This window comes from Dermacentor silvarum, chromosome 7 (assembly GCF_013339745.2).
Source record: "Dermacentor silvarum isolate Dsil-2018 chromosome 7, BIME_Dsil_1.4, whole genome shotgun sequence".
NCBI lineage: Eukaryota > Metazoa > Arthropoda > Arachnida > Ixodida > Ixodidae > Dermacentor > Dermacentor silvarum.
The window spans coordinates 136241784-136259344 of NC_051160.1; the positions used below are offsets into that span (position 1 = coordinate 136241784).

Here is a 17561-nt window from a genome sequence, read left to right on the forward strand (position 1 = left end):
CAAAAATAGCCATGCATGCGTGGCAGACAGCCCGGTGCAACAAAAAAAGGAACGAAAGACGTGTTTTGTAGTATAAATAGCAGGTAAAAAACAGTGAAAGATGTCCTATAAGTGATACCACCAAACAAGGAGAGCTCTTTTAAAAATCCCAACTCTTTCCCATTAAGAGCAACAGATAGCTTATGCATTTGTCTTCTTTGCAATCAATAAATAAGGCTTCCATAATTTCTCTTGTGTTCTGTCTTTGTGATGAAACAATTGTTCGTTCTACCCCTTACAGCAGAAAACACAATTTTGTTTAATCACAAAGGCCACGCATACATGGTTTCTTATCTTTGTCAAGTTCCAATGTGTTTACAACCTGTCTTCAAGAATAAACTCTAGTTGAGTCGGCGCTGTATGTGTTCCTACTTATTTCATTATCCTCGTCTGTGCTGCTGTTTCAAGTACGCATGTACCACTTGGTTAGGCTGATAAACATTCTCACAAGAAAAAGGAACTACCTCCACTCACAAGGTAGCCAATTCTTTACAACTAAAAGGCAGAACACATCGAAAGTAAGCCTTCACAGCGTCCATGAAAGTAAGTCTTCACAGCGTCACAGCGTACACCACAGGGCAGAATAAAAAATAGTTAAAAATCCCACTTGACGCAGAGTGGCAACAGAGATGCAAGCTTCCTGGTGAATCAGCCGCAGATGAATGGATGTCTCTTGCGAGAAACGACGCCAAGCTGTTCTTGACGAACGACACGTTAGCACCTGGGCATTTGGTGCTGTGTAACCTGTAGAGAAGGAATGTAGACAGAATTAGATAATGCAAATTAAAATCTGTCACACAATATGCATAACCACGCACTAAATATTAGTACACACTACACTGGCAATTAAAAATTTGCGTCTCTTTCAAGAGGGCCGTCGCGAAAATGATGAAATGGATTGTTACAGTAAATGTTACCAAAGATACGCACAGCGATGTTTGTTTCACAGCGGTGAAATATATTCCCGGCTCTCTCACAACACGAAAGACCATGCTATAGTACACAGCCGATACCAAGCAGCAGTCCGAATCTTCGGGAGCAGCGGGCAGACCTAAAAATTCCCCGAGAGCGATGCGCGCGCGAGCGTGCTAGTGAGAACCGGCACCGCTTCTTTGAAGCTTAGTATCCGCTGCTGAGTGGCTAAGAACATTCCGCGCGATTTGTGTGCCGCGCGTTGCGTACGCGTCCTGTGCGCATTGCACGCTTGCGTCTGTGCAGTGAGCTATCTTCATGAACGTGTCATTCTCGCCGCGCTAACGGTGCTCGAGTGCGGCGCTTAGCTTGAGGCCGATGAGCCGTCTGGCGTTCCTTTCGTTTCTGCAAGCAACGCACATTCGAGTCGGCCCAGCTCAAAGAGGTATCAGAGAACGGCGGCGCGCTTGAGTTATCGCCTATTAAAAGCGTGCAGTACGCCTTAAACGGCAACACGTCACGTTTGATAAATATGCTTACTGCGGGTGGGGTGGCGATGTGTGATAAGGCAAGCCGGTCGGCGGCTTTGCCGACGTCGCCACCACGCCTCTGTTCATTTACGATGTGTATCCGTGTAATCGAGCCGATGCAGGACTTATCGTAGGCTGTTCTCTGCACATACCGAAAAGGCGAAATATATTTTGCAGCACACCGCGACATTAGCCACAACGCAAATAGAGGCGCAGTTAACGACTACGCGAGAAAATGTGCACACTAGCCTTACGGTATACGATGAGCACTACAGATTAAGAATATTTTTTTAATATCGCAGTGTCGCTCCAAAGGCGAAGCATCGATTGCGATAGCAAATTAGTAGATAATATTACGAACATTTCAATCGAAGCAGCGGCGGCAGCAAGCGCTAGCTTCGCACGCTATCGCTCCAGGGCATGTGGTTTGCCTGCAGAAAGTGAACGGTGTGCTTAACATCTCACGCTCGTCCAAGTGAAAAAAAAAAACGCGGCTATGTGCTCAAGAAAACGAAATCACTTACCTGTTTGCAGAAATTAGGCTGCGGCTTTGTTCGCCTTCCTTCCATCATGAATTCTGCCGCGCCACTCATCAAAACTGCCAGGCTCGAACATCACCCGAAGACCAGTAGCTGCGTCAGCAAACGTCTTCAACGGATAAACATCCCACTTATCATCATAGAGCAATTTCACTAAAACTTACGTCATGATGTCCAAAAACGAAAGAAAAATGCTTCCAACAAAGCGCGCGCGACACGAACCACCGCACAAGTTCAGACGAGTGACAGAGTCGAAAACCGGTCATAGCCTCAGTATCGTATTAAGTTAATAAAATCGTTCCTACCAAAAATAACCACTAAAATCCATAAATAATGATTGCTAATTTTTATTCATAGAAAACATAATAAATTTTGAAGAAAAACTTAATTTGTAGCGTAAAAAATAAATAATACGATTAACAAAATTGCGACTACGAAACTAACGGCAGACTGGATACCGTTGCAAAAGACTGCTCACAATAAAGTCACGCACGCACGCACACACTTAAACACTCATGCTCAAACACTGGTTTGGCGTTTATTGCGTCACCTATGAGTAAAAGTTATGACTAATATCTTATTTTTAGGAACAATAACTTGTTTAGGTGGTTTGCAGCATCTTTGCAGATAACGCGGTAAAAAGTAGGGTATAACGTGGGCTCGTAACTGTTGTTGCTTTCTTTCATTTCTCTTTGGCCTTGTTTCACTGAACATAGGAGAGCTGCAGGCTTGGGAGGCTTCCATGGCAAGATTGAATTTTATCGCATGCTTCTGCAAGGCGAGTGTCGGGAGCAGCCGCTGAGACAGCGATTAGCTGCGTAATGTTGCGGCTGTTGCTGAATCCGAAACTCTTTCAACGCGCTGTGCTCTCAAAGCGCGTTCGTTGTTTGATATCTAGTACCACGGCCGTTGGATAAAAAGAAATGTTATGCTTTCGAGACACAGGGTGTGGCACAGGAAATTCTAAGACCTCGAAGTGTATGTTACAGCCTGTGCGCGCTTGCATCCTACGGCTCGCACAGCGCGTCCGATGCTCAAAGGTAGCGTCGTCGCTTGTCGGCGCCTGCCTTATCGCCACCATCCGCGCTGCGGCCGTGTGTACTTTTGGGGAACTCCCCATGCACGCAGTCACCGTGTTCGCAAGTGAATTTCACATTCTTTTGCTCCCTAAAACGTGCACATTTTGGATCGCACCTATGGTTATGCCATATGTTGTATGTTAAAACGACGATGGCATTTGTACGCCGGCGAGCAAGTCACTCGTGGGCGGTCATGAAGATGGTTCAACGTCGCAGTTTCTACGTAGCGTAAACGGCTACGAAAGCGGGCTGGTCGCGGACATAGTACAGTCTAACATGGCGCCTCAAAGCGCGAGCTGTCGCAAGAAGACGAGGAAGTTACATGGGGCGCGCGCGCGAGCATTCAAAGCGCTGACTGGTTTTCGGAACGAGAGACGTACGCGTGCAACGAGAGACGTACGCGTAGCACCGGCTGCTGCGCTCGACGGTCAACGATCGGTACCAAAGTCGGTCACACAGTTTTCTTTTTACGAAAGCGAGCCCAAACTAGAACCTACCTACCTACCGCAAAGTGACAAGAATGAGGCAAAGAATGCTTCTTAATAAAGTTTTGAAATGTCGCCTTCATATGCGAGTCCTAATTAGTATATGCTAAACTCAACTGCTACACAACAAAAAACAACTACGAAAATCAACACAAATTACTCAATAAATTATTTATTGAGAAGCTCTCATGGCAATATCATTGTGCAACTGTTGAGCGAACTCAAAGACTTTAGAGACTTTGTTGAAAGTCCCTTGATTCAACAATACCCAACAATACGTCAACGGAAAATCAACAGTCATTTTTGCACGGGTTAGGTACGCCTCACGGGCTGTGCGAATTCAACGTGAAGCCGTTCCGATTGTGCAATGCGCCGCCGGCGGCATTCGAAAGATTCAAGGACACTCTTCTGCACGGTTTCAAATGGCAAATTTGTATATTCTACGTTGATGTTGTCGTATTTTGGGAACTACATTTCAGGAGCACAACACTCGTCTCAATATTGTACTCGACTGTGTCAAAAAGGCTGTACTTGAGGTCAATAAAAAATGGCATTTTGGCGAGCGCGAAACAGTGGTCTTAGTACAGCTCGTCGATGAAGGTGGCTTTAGGCCTGATCCACAGAAGACGGTAGCCGTTGAATCATTCTAGCAACCTCAATCTCTCACGCAGCTTCGTAGCTTAGTAGGGCTCTGCTCATATTTCCGGTGGTTCAAACCCGGTTTTGCGGATGTCGCTCACCCTTGACCAATCTGCGTAAGAACACATCCATTTCAATGGACCCCTGAGTGTGAAGCCGCTTTTTGCCAGCTGAAGTTTTTGTTAACTTCACAGCCAATACTTCGGCACTTCGATCCTTCGTCTCCAATAGAGATTCACACAGACGCAAGTGGCGTCGGCATCGGTGCCGTTCTCGTTCAGCGCGCAAGAAGAAAAACATGTCGTAGCGTACGCAAGCCGTTCTTTAAGCAAGCCTGGACGCAGCTACACTCTAACGAAACAAGAATGCCATGTGGTAGTATTTGCCGTGCAACGGTTTCAATTGTACGTCTATGGTCGCCCTTTAACCATCCTCACAGATCACCATTCTCTGTGCTGTCTGGTCAGTCCTCGTGACCCATCCGGTCGCCTCGCGCCATTGCCCTTCGTCGACAGGAATACGCGTTCACTATTTCGTGCAAGAGTGGCCATCGACACGCTGACGCGGATTCCCTTTCTCGGACGCCACTACAGACGACGGATTGTGAAGCCGACAACCTTGGCCACCTTATCGATTCCCTGTCGCCTGACTTTCCTGGTGCCTTGACATTCGCCGCAGCGCAGCGCAAATACCCACGTTTGAAAGCGATTTTCTCTGCCGCACAAGAGCCTATCACCGAAGGCCGATTTGCATCCGAGATGGCCCTTTTTTCAAGAGGAACTTATCAATGACGGGCGCCTGCTTTCTAGTGGTGGTTCTGGTGTCTCTTAAAACTTCTGTTCTGCGCGTTACGTCCGATGACCAGACCGCAGGTCAATTAGGGACCCGCGCGAACGCTTAGTCGCCCCAAATAACGATTCTACTGGCATCAAATACACAAAACAATTGACTCCTATTTTTATTTATTTATTTATTTACTTACAAATACTGCAGGCCCAAGCTAGGGCCCATGCAGGAGGGGTATCAAAAGGTTTACACAAGCAAAAAACATCAAACAGAATTCATTACCGATCACAAACAGAGGACAAAAAATAATATATACATAAACGTTACACATCAATGAGCACCTTTCGGCCGTGAAAACAATTATAAACATCGCAACTTTAGGGAAAACAGTCCTAGTGTACACGACAAAGAAGGAAAGAAAACGGGAAAGAAGCAAGAAGAAAACAAAAGAAAAGCGCTTCACATTATGACGTTGTACACAGTGTCATATCCACCAGCGACCTACCTTAGCTCCAGTCGGCCACCTGCAGCCAGTAAAGCCGCCCAGTTTCCTTTTTGACCAAGTCGGTATAGATCTGATCGGAGAATTCCCGAGTTATGCAAGAGGAAACCGGTGGATAATTGTATGTGCCGACTACATGACGTGGTATTGCGACACGGCAGCCCTACCTTCCGCCACGGCGGCCCAGGTGTCTGATTTTATGCTACACTCAATTATTACATTGACATGGCAGCATCGCGTGATAAGTGAACGTGGTCGCCAATTTATTGCCGATGTTGTGGAAGAATTACTGCATTTGTGTGCCCTCCAAGTTTTCACACTCAACAGCTTATCCACAAGCTAATGGCCTCACCGAGCGCACAAAAAGAACATTGATCAACATGCTATCAATGTGCGTCACTTCGGATTACAAGAACTGGGTTGAAGTATTACCGTTCGTGACGCACGCTTTCAACTCTGCGCAACACGAAACTACCGGCTTCAGCCCTTTCGGCCTTCTTTACGCGCGCCCACGTCACCATACGCTGGACATAATCTTTCCTTTTGTCATCCATGGCGATTTATCTATCGCGGAGACTTGTGTCGTGCAGAAGAGGCTCGTCGACTTGCTCACTTTCGTACCTTGTCCGCACAAGACCACTATAAAACACGCTACTACAGTGATCACCAGCGTGTTACCTATGTTCCCGGTGACCTCGTGTGGTTGTGGCCTCCAATACGCAGACGTGACTTGAGCCAAAAGCTATTTGCAGGCTATCCCGGGTCGTTCGTTATCCTCGATCGTCTAAGCGAGGTTAACTAGAAAATTGCACGTCTCACTTCACATGGCCGCCATCACGCAAGACTGAGGTAACCCCCGTATGCCGAAATGCAGTTTAACTTGATGCTCATGCTTCACTTGATCAAAATTACGTGTATCTCGAATGCGCCGAAGAAAACGCAATGGGTGTTTTGGGGCCGTGGCACGAAGCGTCATTTAAATCAAGTCAAGCATGGGCTTGAAGTTAAGTTACATTTCTAAATACCAGAGTAAGGGTTTTATACCTCAATCGCCTAAACCTAAATCAAATTGTGGGCATCTTTACTCGCATAATGCTAAATGGGTTAAGCATGATGCTAAAATGGTTCGTGAGATGTGTGTAAACTCGATGCATTTGTTTGTCTAGGCGGTGCAAGGTCAGAGCAACATCACGCTCAAGGACGCGCCACTTTTGTCTCCGAAAAATGTCAGCCGATCCTGGAGATCGTGCAGCTCGAAAAGTCACCGAACACAATACAAACAAACTCCGAATAAAGTGCAAACTTAGGCACCACTCAGCATCAGCGGATGCACTTGAGTGCAGATGTTATTTCCAACAGCACCATACAGTCGTTGTGATGCTGTTGTCATTATGTAGCTGTCATTTATTTGCCTTCATGGCATTGAGATCGTTATCTTGTCATGTTATGTCACAATCACGCACTTTTCACTATGTTGCTATCAATGCGTTGTCAGTTCCTTATGACGCCGTCTTCAAGCCATCGTCGTGATCATTCATCGTCGTCTTACCATTGTCAACATCACGTCGTCATCACAAAGTTACCGTCCCACCCTCGTGGTGGTTACATTGTTTTCATTTTTATGGTGAATGTGTGATGTTATTGGGAGCAGGATCACTCTAGAAAGAGATAGAAGCAGCAGGCACAAGCACAAACACACATCAGACTTCTATTGGACACTCATTGAAACAATAATACATTGAAACATTGAACTAGCACATACGCAACACTTCTCCAAAATGCGTTCTAGAAGATATGCAGCTAATATAGGTTAGTCAAATGTAGTCGGGCTACAGTTCATGTAGCAGCAGGTGTCGCCATGTCGGAGACGTCGGGGAACCGGTGTCGGACAGCAGGGTTGGACAGGAGGGTCGAACTGTAGGGTCGGATCGCCTCGTGGAGCTTAGGTGGCCCTGCGCCACAGTCGATGTACTGGAGCCTCCGCGTGCCCGGTTACCCGATGCCGGGGTTTGGGTCCCGGAGCACACTGCAGTAGCCCACCGGGTCACGTACACAGCTGGCGAGGGTAGCACTGTGGCGGCTCACGCGAACGCTCGATCAGCCAGGCTCAGGACCGCCAGCCCTCCTGGACCAGTTGCCCAGCGGAATAATTGGACGAGATAGCCCTGTGGCCGCTCACCCGAACGCTCGATCAGCCAGACTCAGGACACCAGCCCTCCTGGACCAGCTGCCCAGCGGAAGAACTGGATGAGGTAGCCCTGTGGCCGCGCATCCGAACGCTCAATCAGCCAGACTCAGGACCGCCAGCCCTCCTGGACCAGTTGCCCAGCGGAAGAACTGTACGAGGTAGCCCTGTGGCCACTCACCCGAAACGCTCGATCAGCCAGACTCAGGACCGCCAGCCTCCTGGACCAGTTGCCCAGCGGAATAATTGGACGAGGTAGCCCTGTGGCCGCTCACCCGAACGCTCGTTCAGCCAGAGTCAGGACCACCAGCCCTCCTGGACCAGCTGCCCAGCGGAGGACTGGATGAGGTAGCCCTGTGGCCGCGCATCCGAACGCTCAATCAGCCAGACTAAGGACCGCCAGCCCTCCTGGACCAGTTGCCCAGCGGAAGAACTGGACGAGGTAGTCCCTGCTGCCGCTCACCCGAACGTTCGATCAGCCAGACTCAGGACCGCCAGCCCTCCTGGACCAGTTGCCCAGCGGAAGAACTGGACGAGGTAGCCCTGTGGCTGCTCACCCGAACGCTTGATCAGCCAGACTCAGGACCGCCAGCCCTCCTGGACCAGTTGCCCAGCGGAAGAACTGGACGAGGTAGCCCTGTGGCCGCTCACCCGAATGCTCGATCAGCCAGACTCAGGGACCGCCAGCCCTCCTGGACCAGTTGCCCAGCGGAAGAACTGGACGAGGTAGCGCTGTGGCCGCTCACCCGAATGCTTAATCAGCCAAGTTCGGGACCGCCAGCCCTCTTGGACCAATTGCCCAGCGGAAAGAACTGGACGAGGTAGCGCTGTGGCCGCTCACCCGAACGCTCGATCAGCCAGACTCAGGACCGCCAGCCCTCCTGGACCAGTTGCTCAGCGGAAGAACTGGATGAGGTAGCCCTGTGGCCGCTCACCCGAACGCTCGATCAGCCAGACTCAGGACCGCCAGCCCTCCTGGACCAGTTGCCCAGCGGAAGAAGAACTGGACGAGGTAGCCCTGTTGCCGCTCACCCGAACGCTCGATCAGCCAGACTCAGGACTGCCAGCCTCCTGGACCAGTTGCCCAGCGGAAGAAACTGGACGAGGTAGCCCTGTGGCCGCTCACCCGAACGCTCGATCAGCCAGACCTCAGGACCGCCAGCCCTCCTGGACCAGTTGCCCAGCGGAAAGAACTGGATGAGGTAGCCCTGTGGCCGCTCACCCGAACGCTTGATGAGCCAGACTCAGGACCGCCAGCCCTCCTGGACTAGTTGCCCAGCGGAAGAACTGGACGAATTAGCCCTGTGGTCGCTCATCCGAACGCTCGATTAGCCAGACTCAGGACCGCCAGCCCTCCTGGACCAGTTGCCCAGTGGAAGAACTGGACGAGTTGGCCTCCAGCTGGTGACAGCTTTGATTGGGGTGCAGACGTAGTGACGCGGGTGGCGATAGCTCCTATGGGCCGGACGCCCAGCGAGGATGATCTGCCGTCGATCGCCGAACCTCGCGCACTGCTCACGCCACGGGCCACGCTCTCTCGAGCCACGCTTGTCGAGACGCCACTGTCGACGCTCACCAACGGTGTCGATGATGATGACGACCTTAAAGTACATACCCACTCATGGGTATTGGCCAAGAGTCGGCGTCCTCTTCGCCGCCGCACAGCACAGTCTTTATATTTTTATGTTTGCCACTCCCGCGTCCAATATATTATCACAGAATGCACTGTCGTTAACTCAAGGTAGTCCTACCTTTGTCGTCGCACCATTCTCAATCCATCATATCATCAGTGCAGGGCCATTATCCCATGGTCGTCGTGCCATCGTCTCCTCTCTTTGCCCACATTTTCGTCTTCTATACCTTTCAGGAATGCTTCGCATGCCATAGATATAATCATGAAGGATAGTTTCTGCCCCAATGTTTTTAAATATTATTACAGGCTTATCGAAATAAGCAATGTTAGACACACAAACAGCAATAACAAGCTGCAGTGCTAAAGCGTTGCTCTGATAGGGCGACGTCGCGGGCGCATATACCTGCCACGGTGGCGTTATTCCAATGGGACCGAAATATCAAAACACCGTTTAAACTATGCATTGGGTGCACGGTTGAAAACTTAGGTGGTCAAATTTAAGCCGGAGTCCCACAATACACGGTGTCTCACATTCAGATCGTGGTTGACACACGATCAAGCCTTAGATCAGAAATACACAGAAATGGCAGCGCAACGTGTTTACTCAGACTGCGCACGTTCATACACAAATACCGTAAAGATAATTAGTATTAGTGATAACTACACAAAAAGTTATGAAGAACCGGCACGCGTACTAGTAAAAGTGCGAATTTACGGGAGATTCACTTCTATGAAGATGTTAAAGTCTGGCGCAGCCCTAGCCCTGGAACTCACTGCCCTTACCTGCACAGCAAAACAGTGCAGCATATTGTGTTCCTCAAGTTCTGTATGCGTCCTAAGGATGCTGATATATGTAGCCTTTTCATCACTATAACAATGACATACTGAAATTCACTGCCAAATGATATTTTCTCATGTGTACATTTTGCTGCAAAACTTGTCAATAAGTTATTAATCTTCTACTGGATTGCACTCTTGCTGCTGTCATTGACTTTGTCAATGTTTCTTCTTCGCATCTCCTGTTGAGACGTAAATGTTGAGCCGCCCTGTGTATAAATAATACGTCTCTTAAATCATTACTCACATGATATTCGAGTCTATTCATTTTTTGGCCTTATACGAAGGTCCTGGATTCAGAAACCGTAGAAAACATATGGCCAGTCTGAATTTTCCCTAAAATTTACCCGCATGGCCTTTCTCCGAATCAGTATTGATGACGTTTTCAAGAAGCTGTATGTGTCATGACGTCATGACGTGGGAGGTGGTCACACGGGAGCAGGACATCGCGACTTTTTGGCTCTCGCTGCAGCTTGCTTATTGGTATGTCTGCCTGCTACGTCGGTTCGAGCACTGAGTGGCGACAAAGCGTACGGCCGATTGAGCCAGAGCTAGGGCCAGAACATCACAATGTACTGATTCAGCGTTACCACCTCTCATGTCACGAAATAAGTAAAGGTACACTTTTCTGGGCAACGAAACTGAAACTGTGCCATATAACCGCTAAACCAGTGAAATATTTAGCACGCGCCGAGGCGCCAGAGTTCTTTTTTTTTTGGAGGAGGGGGGGGTGCGATAGCGTATTTTCACGTCCAGAATTTTCACATATTGTAAATAATTGGAACTCGGAGACGCCATATCAGAACTCGTTCAAAGCAATTCCGATAACACATGCCCTTTACATAGAAATACCATTGCTTGACGAGGAGACACAAAAATGACTTCTAACGCTTTCTCTGGTACACGATATTTTAAAGCGGATAAAAATCGAGGACATAGCCGAGTGTGATCTGATCTCTTTCCATATGGCAGGATGACTTCCGTCAACTTGATGCCCGGATAAGCGACCGAAAGGGCCAGGCTGTGCACATTCGTCCACTCATCCTATCCTGCGTCGCCAACAACATCATGTCCTTCTTTTACCCTAACGGACTTCCCGGTGAGGACGCGGCTTTGCATAAGGCAACCAGTATTCTTGACAGGATGAGGACCATAATGCTGGGAGGTGCGGTCATTCAGTTTTCACCGAGTCTGATCAGAAACCTGCACTACCATATTCCTTTCTCAAGGAATGGAAAAGTGGACGGAATAATGAACGAAATGGACAACTTTATTCGGTAAGTTTAGTGCGCATCATTGTTTGTTATTATTTTGAAACCACTTATGAATAAGAAGCATTGCGTTCTTATTTATTGGGACGTGCTCAATTTGTCTCTTGAGGAGGACATCTGCTGTTAGGAATGGTTCTATATCATATGTGGCTGCAGGCATGCAATTCCCATGTAGTGACTGATTTATGAACTGCCAGTTAGCCGAGAATTAATACTTATCTTACTTAGCACTTAAATCGGATATCATCATTTATCCCAGAAGTAGAAGTCCCCTGAGCGGTGAGATTTAGTTAAGAAAAGCACTGCGTTTAAAAGCTTTTGCTGCGCTTACACAATACATTTCGTATACTAAGTTTGCTTAACGTAAAATATTGGTATCAGGCGCGACGTATTAACATTTCCTTATTATTTCCACTGATGGCTCCTACTGTAGCTCTTCTATAAGATCAAAGGCAGACAAATTGGTCAGACTAAATATCCGAGGATACCTAAGCACTTATTATGAGTGTTGAATGCCAAAGCATTAGTGTACAAATTAAACGCCGCTGAACGGCTCTTCGAGTTTAGTGCTGGTAGTAATTTTTTTTCGAGTTTTGCTGGGGTGTGCGTTATTGAGTTTAGCGAATAAATTGGTGTAGGTTATATTTTTGTACATTATCTGCGTCAGCGTGTTGACTGCAGACCGGAATACTTTGCATGATATTGCCGAGAAATCAAGGACACCGCATGCCACCGACGGCATGCGCGACGAGAGACCGAGAAAGTTACAGCGGACATCCAGGCCGGCAGGTGACCAGCAGCTAAGTCCAGTGGGGTTGAGAGAGAGAGGGATACGGGCTGCGCGTCGGCTTCCGAGAGCGAGACGGCAGCACCGACACGCGCGCGTCACACCACTGCTTTGCCGACAGCCATTCGCTTCGCCACGCGGTTAAGCGTCGCCGTATCTTCTGCGTCTAGGTGCCCTGGTGACGTGGTGTCACGGCAATGCGCATTCCCCCCACGTCACACCTGGCGCGCTATAGCAGCAACAGCAGGTGTTCCGATTCGCCCCGTCTTCTCCGTCGATGTGCCCTCGTGACGTGACGTAGTGGGCAATGGTAATTTAGGTGCTGTTTCGCTGCTACGGGCGCCAACTTTTTCGATCAGCGGGCCAATTGATAATTTCTCATCAAAACGGGCACTTTCGATGATCGCATGTAGCACGACAAAGGAAAGCTATTTCGTGCTGCATATTATTTAGGTGACGTTTGTGCCTTAAGTGAGGCGGGATGCTACATCTCACATGGCACGAATACTTACTAAAATCAAAATTGTAAGGCAGAACTGAACAAAAGCAAGGCAACAAGAACGAACTAGCCAGACGTGAAGTTAGGTGAAATGAATTAACTAAAGACAGCTTTTAAGCAAACCACTGTCAGCACAGTGCAACATAAAGTCAATCTACGCAAATTCACATAGAATAACTTGCAGAAGGTCGTATGAAACACCCATGCAACATAACGCCATCCCATATAGATACACAATGAACTCACGACAATGACCATATAAAGCACAAGCGAAGCCAAGGTCAGCATGCACAGCAACACTACGAGTACATACAGAATACATCAAGTCAGGCCACAGAAAGGCACACGAGCGAAGGCACCCAAAGGTACACAAACTAAATGAAGCCAAACAGCACACATAGGGCAAGACAAAGTGTAACCAATATTTTCCAACAATACTTCCGCCTTCCAGAAACCTTTGCATGGTCAGAGTATGTGTTGCCCATAGGACTAAGATTTCTTTTGGCCTATGAGCCTACGGTATAATGTCATTAGAATGCACAATCATGGGCGTCTATCAGTATTATGGCGCAGACATTCTCGTAGATGTTCATTCTGGTTCGCATGGCCAGATAGCAGACTTTTAGCATGACAAGGTTTATGCAGAATACAATCAGAAAAGCATTATGCACGAGCCAACATTTGCACAAAGGGAGCTGTTTCGGCAATGTCGGCAGGTGCTTTCCGCGACGCGCACTAGTTGTTGGAATGACACATAAGGGGTGCCGCACGGGGTTTTCTTGTAGTGGAAGTATGCACCGCCTAACAATAAAACAATGAAGCGGCAAGAAGAACACAAAAATAAATAAAACAAGTACCTAAGTAATAATAATAATAATAATAATAATAATAATCAGTTATAGGTCAGGTATTGCCAAACTAGCGGACAGTTATCGGTCAGGAGTACTGACTGCCAGTTTTCCTTCATGGCTGCAGAATTTCCTTGAGAAAGTTGCCGCATAAGGATGGGCGATTTATTTTTTTATTCGATGAACGATTAATCGTTCGTCATTTTTAGCATTAATTCGAATAATTGCTTTCGATGCAGGGTCTTTCATTGAATAGTTGATTCTTCGAAATTTTTGCAGAGCACTTTTAAAAAGGTTGAAACACATTAATGTACTTTTGCACGACCCAATTTTATTGTTTGGGAGGTCGAAGCAAGTTTGAAACACCTCTGTATAAACGTTTGATAAAGGATAATCCTTAACTTGTTAAAGATTAAATATGGTTGGCACAAGTAGATTTTGGAAAAATAACCAATATATGCCATAAAATGGCACTCAGTGCAGAATAATTAAGATGCATGGTGCTAGGGAATCCCTGTATACTACAGTTGGAAAAAATATTGAAAATGGCAAAACTGAAAGCTGGAGACCAAGTGAAACATACAAGAAGTTGCAATATGCACAGTGGAAAAGAAAAGTACCGGTTTAGAATTTTAAACCACATGCTCTTTTTTACAGAGGAAATGATTGTCAATTTGCTAGGATGCTCGGGTGAAGCTGATATCTTATATGAACGGCCACACACCAGCATAGATGCTCGGACGCCGTAGATTTGCTGGAATCTACAAGAGCTCCGTCGCTATGTCAAATACATGCTCTAAACCGGCGCGCATGCTGCGCCATGTCTTTAGTTAACTGGGAGTGGCACGACCATCGCACGACCTTAGCACGACCATAGGTCTGCTAAGGTATGCCTTGAATTGCGAGGGCATTTCCAGCCTCCGTCTTCGGGTGGCGTGGTGGCGTGTGCGATGTCGGGCAAGAGAGGGGAATTGCTCGGCTCGGCATCACTCAGTAGTCAGGAAAAACAGACGATAGTCGCTCTACCACAGCCGCACAGTCACTACTCATGCGCCGCCACTGCACTACGATTTCAAAATTATCGCGCCAATTCTATGGACTCTCGAAAACGAATATTTGAACAGGCCTAATCGATTACGTCTATTAAACAAAAGGTGGACATCAATGAACATTATACGTATTGCGGGATATATTTAATCGGTTAATCATTCATCGATATTACCAAACCTAGGATCGCAATTCTCTTATCCACCTCCAGGCGACTTCCTCCGCCGGCGCTCGCTTACCTCACAGCTGCAAACATAGATTCGCCGTTTTGGCTGACGGGTCATGTACTATTGGACGTAAAAGTTCGATTCAAGATAAGCCGTTTCTAACTAACGCACAATAGATTTCTTCTGACATGGTCATTCAGCATACAACGCTTAATCACAACTCTAACGCTTCACGGCTGATGACAGCGTGGGTGGGTTCACAAACGCTTGAAGTTTGCGAAAACATGAAGCTGCGCTTATGCAAAGGCTTTCAGCGAGTGAGGACCTGCCCAAAGCTGTGTAAACAGAAAGTACCCATATTCCATGGATTGGAAAATTGGCGTGTGCCCACTCAGTTTGCACGCAAAGGCATGCAAGCACCTTTGTGAGCCCACACATAGCAGAGGTTCCGACCAGCTTCTCAAGGATGCCGTGGTTATGCTCCTCCAACTATTTTGAAGCGAAAGCTTCATTACGCTACCTCGGGCAGCCGTCGGCGACTCAACACTTTTCACCTTGAGAGCTAGAGTCCAACCACAAGAGAGCATTAAGGCGCGTTGATATTTCGACGTTATCATTGCTCACACTCTTTGTCTTGCATTATTTACAAACTTATTCCTCGGATGTTCGAGTATGACAGCCCACAACCAAATATCATGAAACAAAACACCGGCAGCGCATGCCTTTTATGTTAAATATTCTCAAACGAAACATTAATAGTGCGAAACAAAAAATCGACAGTAACTTTAGTATACGCCAAAGAGGGTGAAGGCGAAAGCCTGCGTGCTCAAGTGACATTCATTAAATTACTTGAAATTCTCATTCGAATGCACTGTTACTTTTGGAGCGAAAGCTTCATTACGCTATCTCGGGCAGCCGTCGGCGACTCAACAGTTTTCACCTTGAGAGCTAGAGGTCAAACCACAAGAGAGCATTAAGGCACGTTTATAGTCCGACGTTATCGACTCGCGGGAGAGCGTCATCAGACGCCGGGCGCGTCTGAGTGCGTTGGCCGCGCGTCCGATTATGTAGACGCCGGGCGCAATCGTAGCGCATTGACCGCGCGTCCTGTTACGTTGGCGGCGCCATTATGTCGAACCATCGGTCGAACTATAGCCGCTGTTGTTCTCGCCAACGTGACATAACGTGTGCGCGCGTTCAAGCTACGTCGGACTGCATTTAGACCTATACGGAGCCCTGAAAGGAGACATTGGCGCCGTTGCCCGAGTAGTGTTGGGCCCGGCTGTGAGTTGCAACCAAGTCTCACTACTTTACTGATCACTGCAGTGTCTTCATAGGCATAGAAATGGCGAATAAACACTCTATTCATTGCAAACAGGTCTGTATATCATCGCTAAACCACACCTCGGCCACAGCTCGACAATGGCGCTAGCCAGGGCAGTGAAGCTTTCGCTATATACCAGGGTTAACCAAAGCTAAACCTCGCCAATTTTTTATGCTTATCAATGTCACTGAGAGCAGAAAGGCCAATATGGTTACGCATAATGTTACGAAGCACTTGGGGAAGTCAGCGTTCACGACTAGCACGATAAAGCAGCGAGAGGTAGCACAGCCGATCGAGCACGACACAAGGCTTATCTCTCTCGTCGTTCTCACTCACAGACACATCCCCACTGCTCCTTATTTCACAGTACAGTTATCTCCCCCGCGAAAAAAGAAGCCGTCCCGGCGACCTAGGGGTAGGACAGCACAGGCGGATCATAGTACGGCTTGAGACGCTGGACATGCACAATGTCGCGTCCTCGACGGCGATGATCCAAAGATAGCTAGAGCGGTTCCACGATATAGTTGACTGGAGACGTTTGCTCGATCACGCGGTAGGGGCCCTGGTACTTCGACGCGAGTTTCGGTGACAGTCCAGGGGTAGGGGCTGGAACCCAAAGCCACACTAGCGAGCCAGGAGCATAGGATGCAGGAACATGGGAAGTTTCTCGATGGTGTTTCTGGCGTTGCTGGTCTTCTGACGTAAACATACGGCATAGCTTGCGACACTCTTCAGCGTGTATAGCAGCTTCAGACAAGGTAGTGGTTTCTGTGTTGTCAGGGCGGTACGGAAGGATAGTGTCCATTGTGGAAAAAAGGTTCGCGTCCGTACAGGAGAAAGAAGGGCGAAAATCCCGTGGTCGTCTGCGTGGCGGTATTATAAGCGTAAGTCAGAAATGGTAGAACATGGTCCCATTTGGTTTGGTCGGATGCAACGTACATAGCCAGCATGTCACCAAGAGTTCGATTAAAGCGCTCGGTCATGCCATTGCTCTGCGGATGGTATGCAGTAGTGGTGCGATGAATAATGCGGCATTCTTTGAGGAGAGCCTCGATGACGTCAGAGAGGAAGACGCGGCCTCTGTCACTGAGTAATTCCCTGGGAGCTCCGTGTCGAAGGGTGATGTGGCGCAGGAGAAACAAGGCGACGTCAAGTGCAGAAGTGCTGGACAAAGGGGAAGTTTCCGCACAGCGCGTAAGATGGTCGATGGCCACGATTACCCAGCGGTTGCCGTCTGATGCGGTTGGCAAAGGTCCATAAATGTCGATGCCTACTCCATCAAAAGCACGTCCTGGGCAAGGCAAAGGCTGCAATGGAGCGGTTGAACGACGAGGGGGATCTTTGCGGCGTTGGCAAACGAGACAGGAGCGGACATAATGACGGATGAATCGGTACATCCCTCGCCAGTAGTAACGAAGGCGTAGACGCGCGTATGTCTTTAGTACACCTGCA

At 48.1% G+C, this 17561-nt stretch overlaps 2 protein-coding genes across 2 annotated transcripts in view; one reads left to right on the plus strand and one right to left on the minus strand.

Moving 5' to 3' along the window:
• Window positions 1-17561, minus strand: part of LOC119459200 (cytochrome P450 2C23-like) — a 331343-nt gene that overhangs the window by 81142 nt on the left and 232640 nt on the right. The gene's annotated exons all lie outside the window — the stretch shown is intronic.
• LOC125946980 (cytochrome P450 2C23-like) overlaps window positions 1-17561 on the plus strand; it is a 61440-nt gene that overhangs the window by 22979 nt on the left and 20900 nt on the right. The window contains exon 4 of the mRNA XM_049671236.1: window positions 11139-11443. Within this exon, the coding sequence (XP_049527193.1) occupies window positions 11139-11443 (305 nt within the window). The remainder of the gene's footprint in view (window positions 1-11138; window positions 11444-17561) is intronic.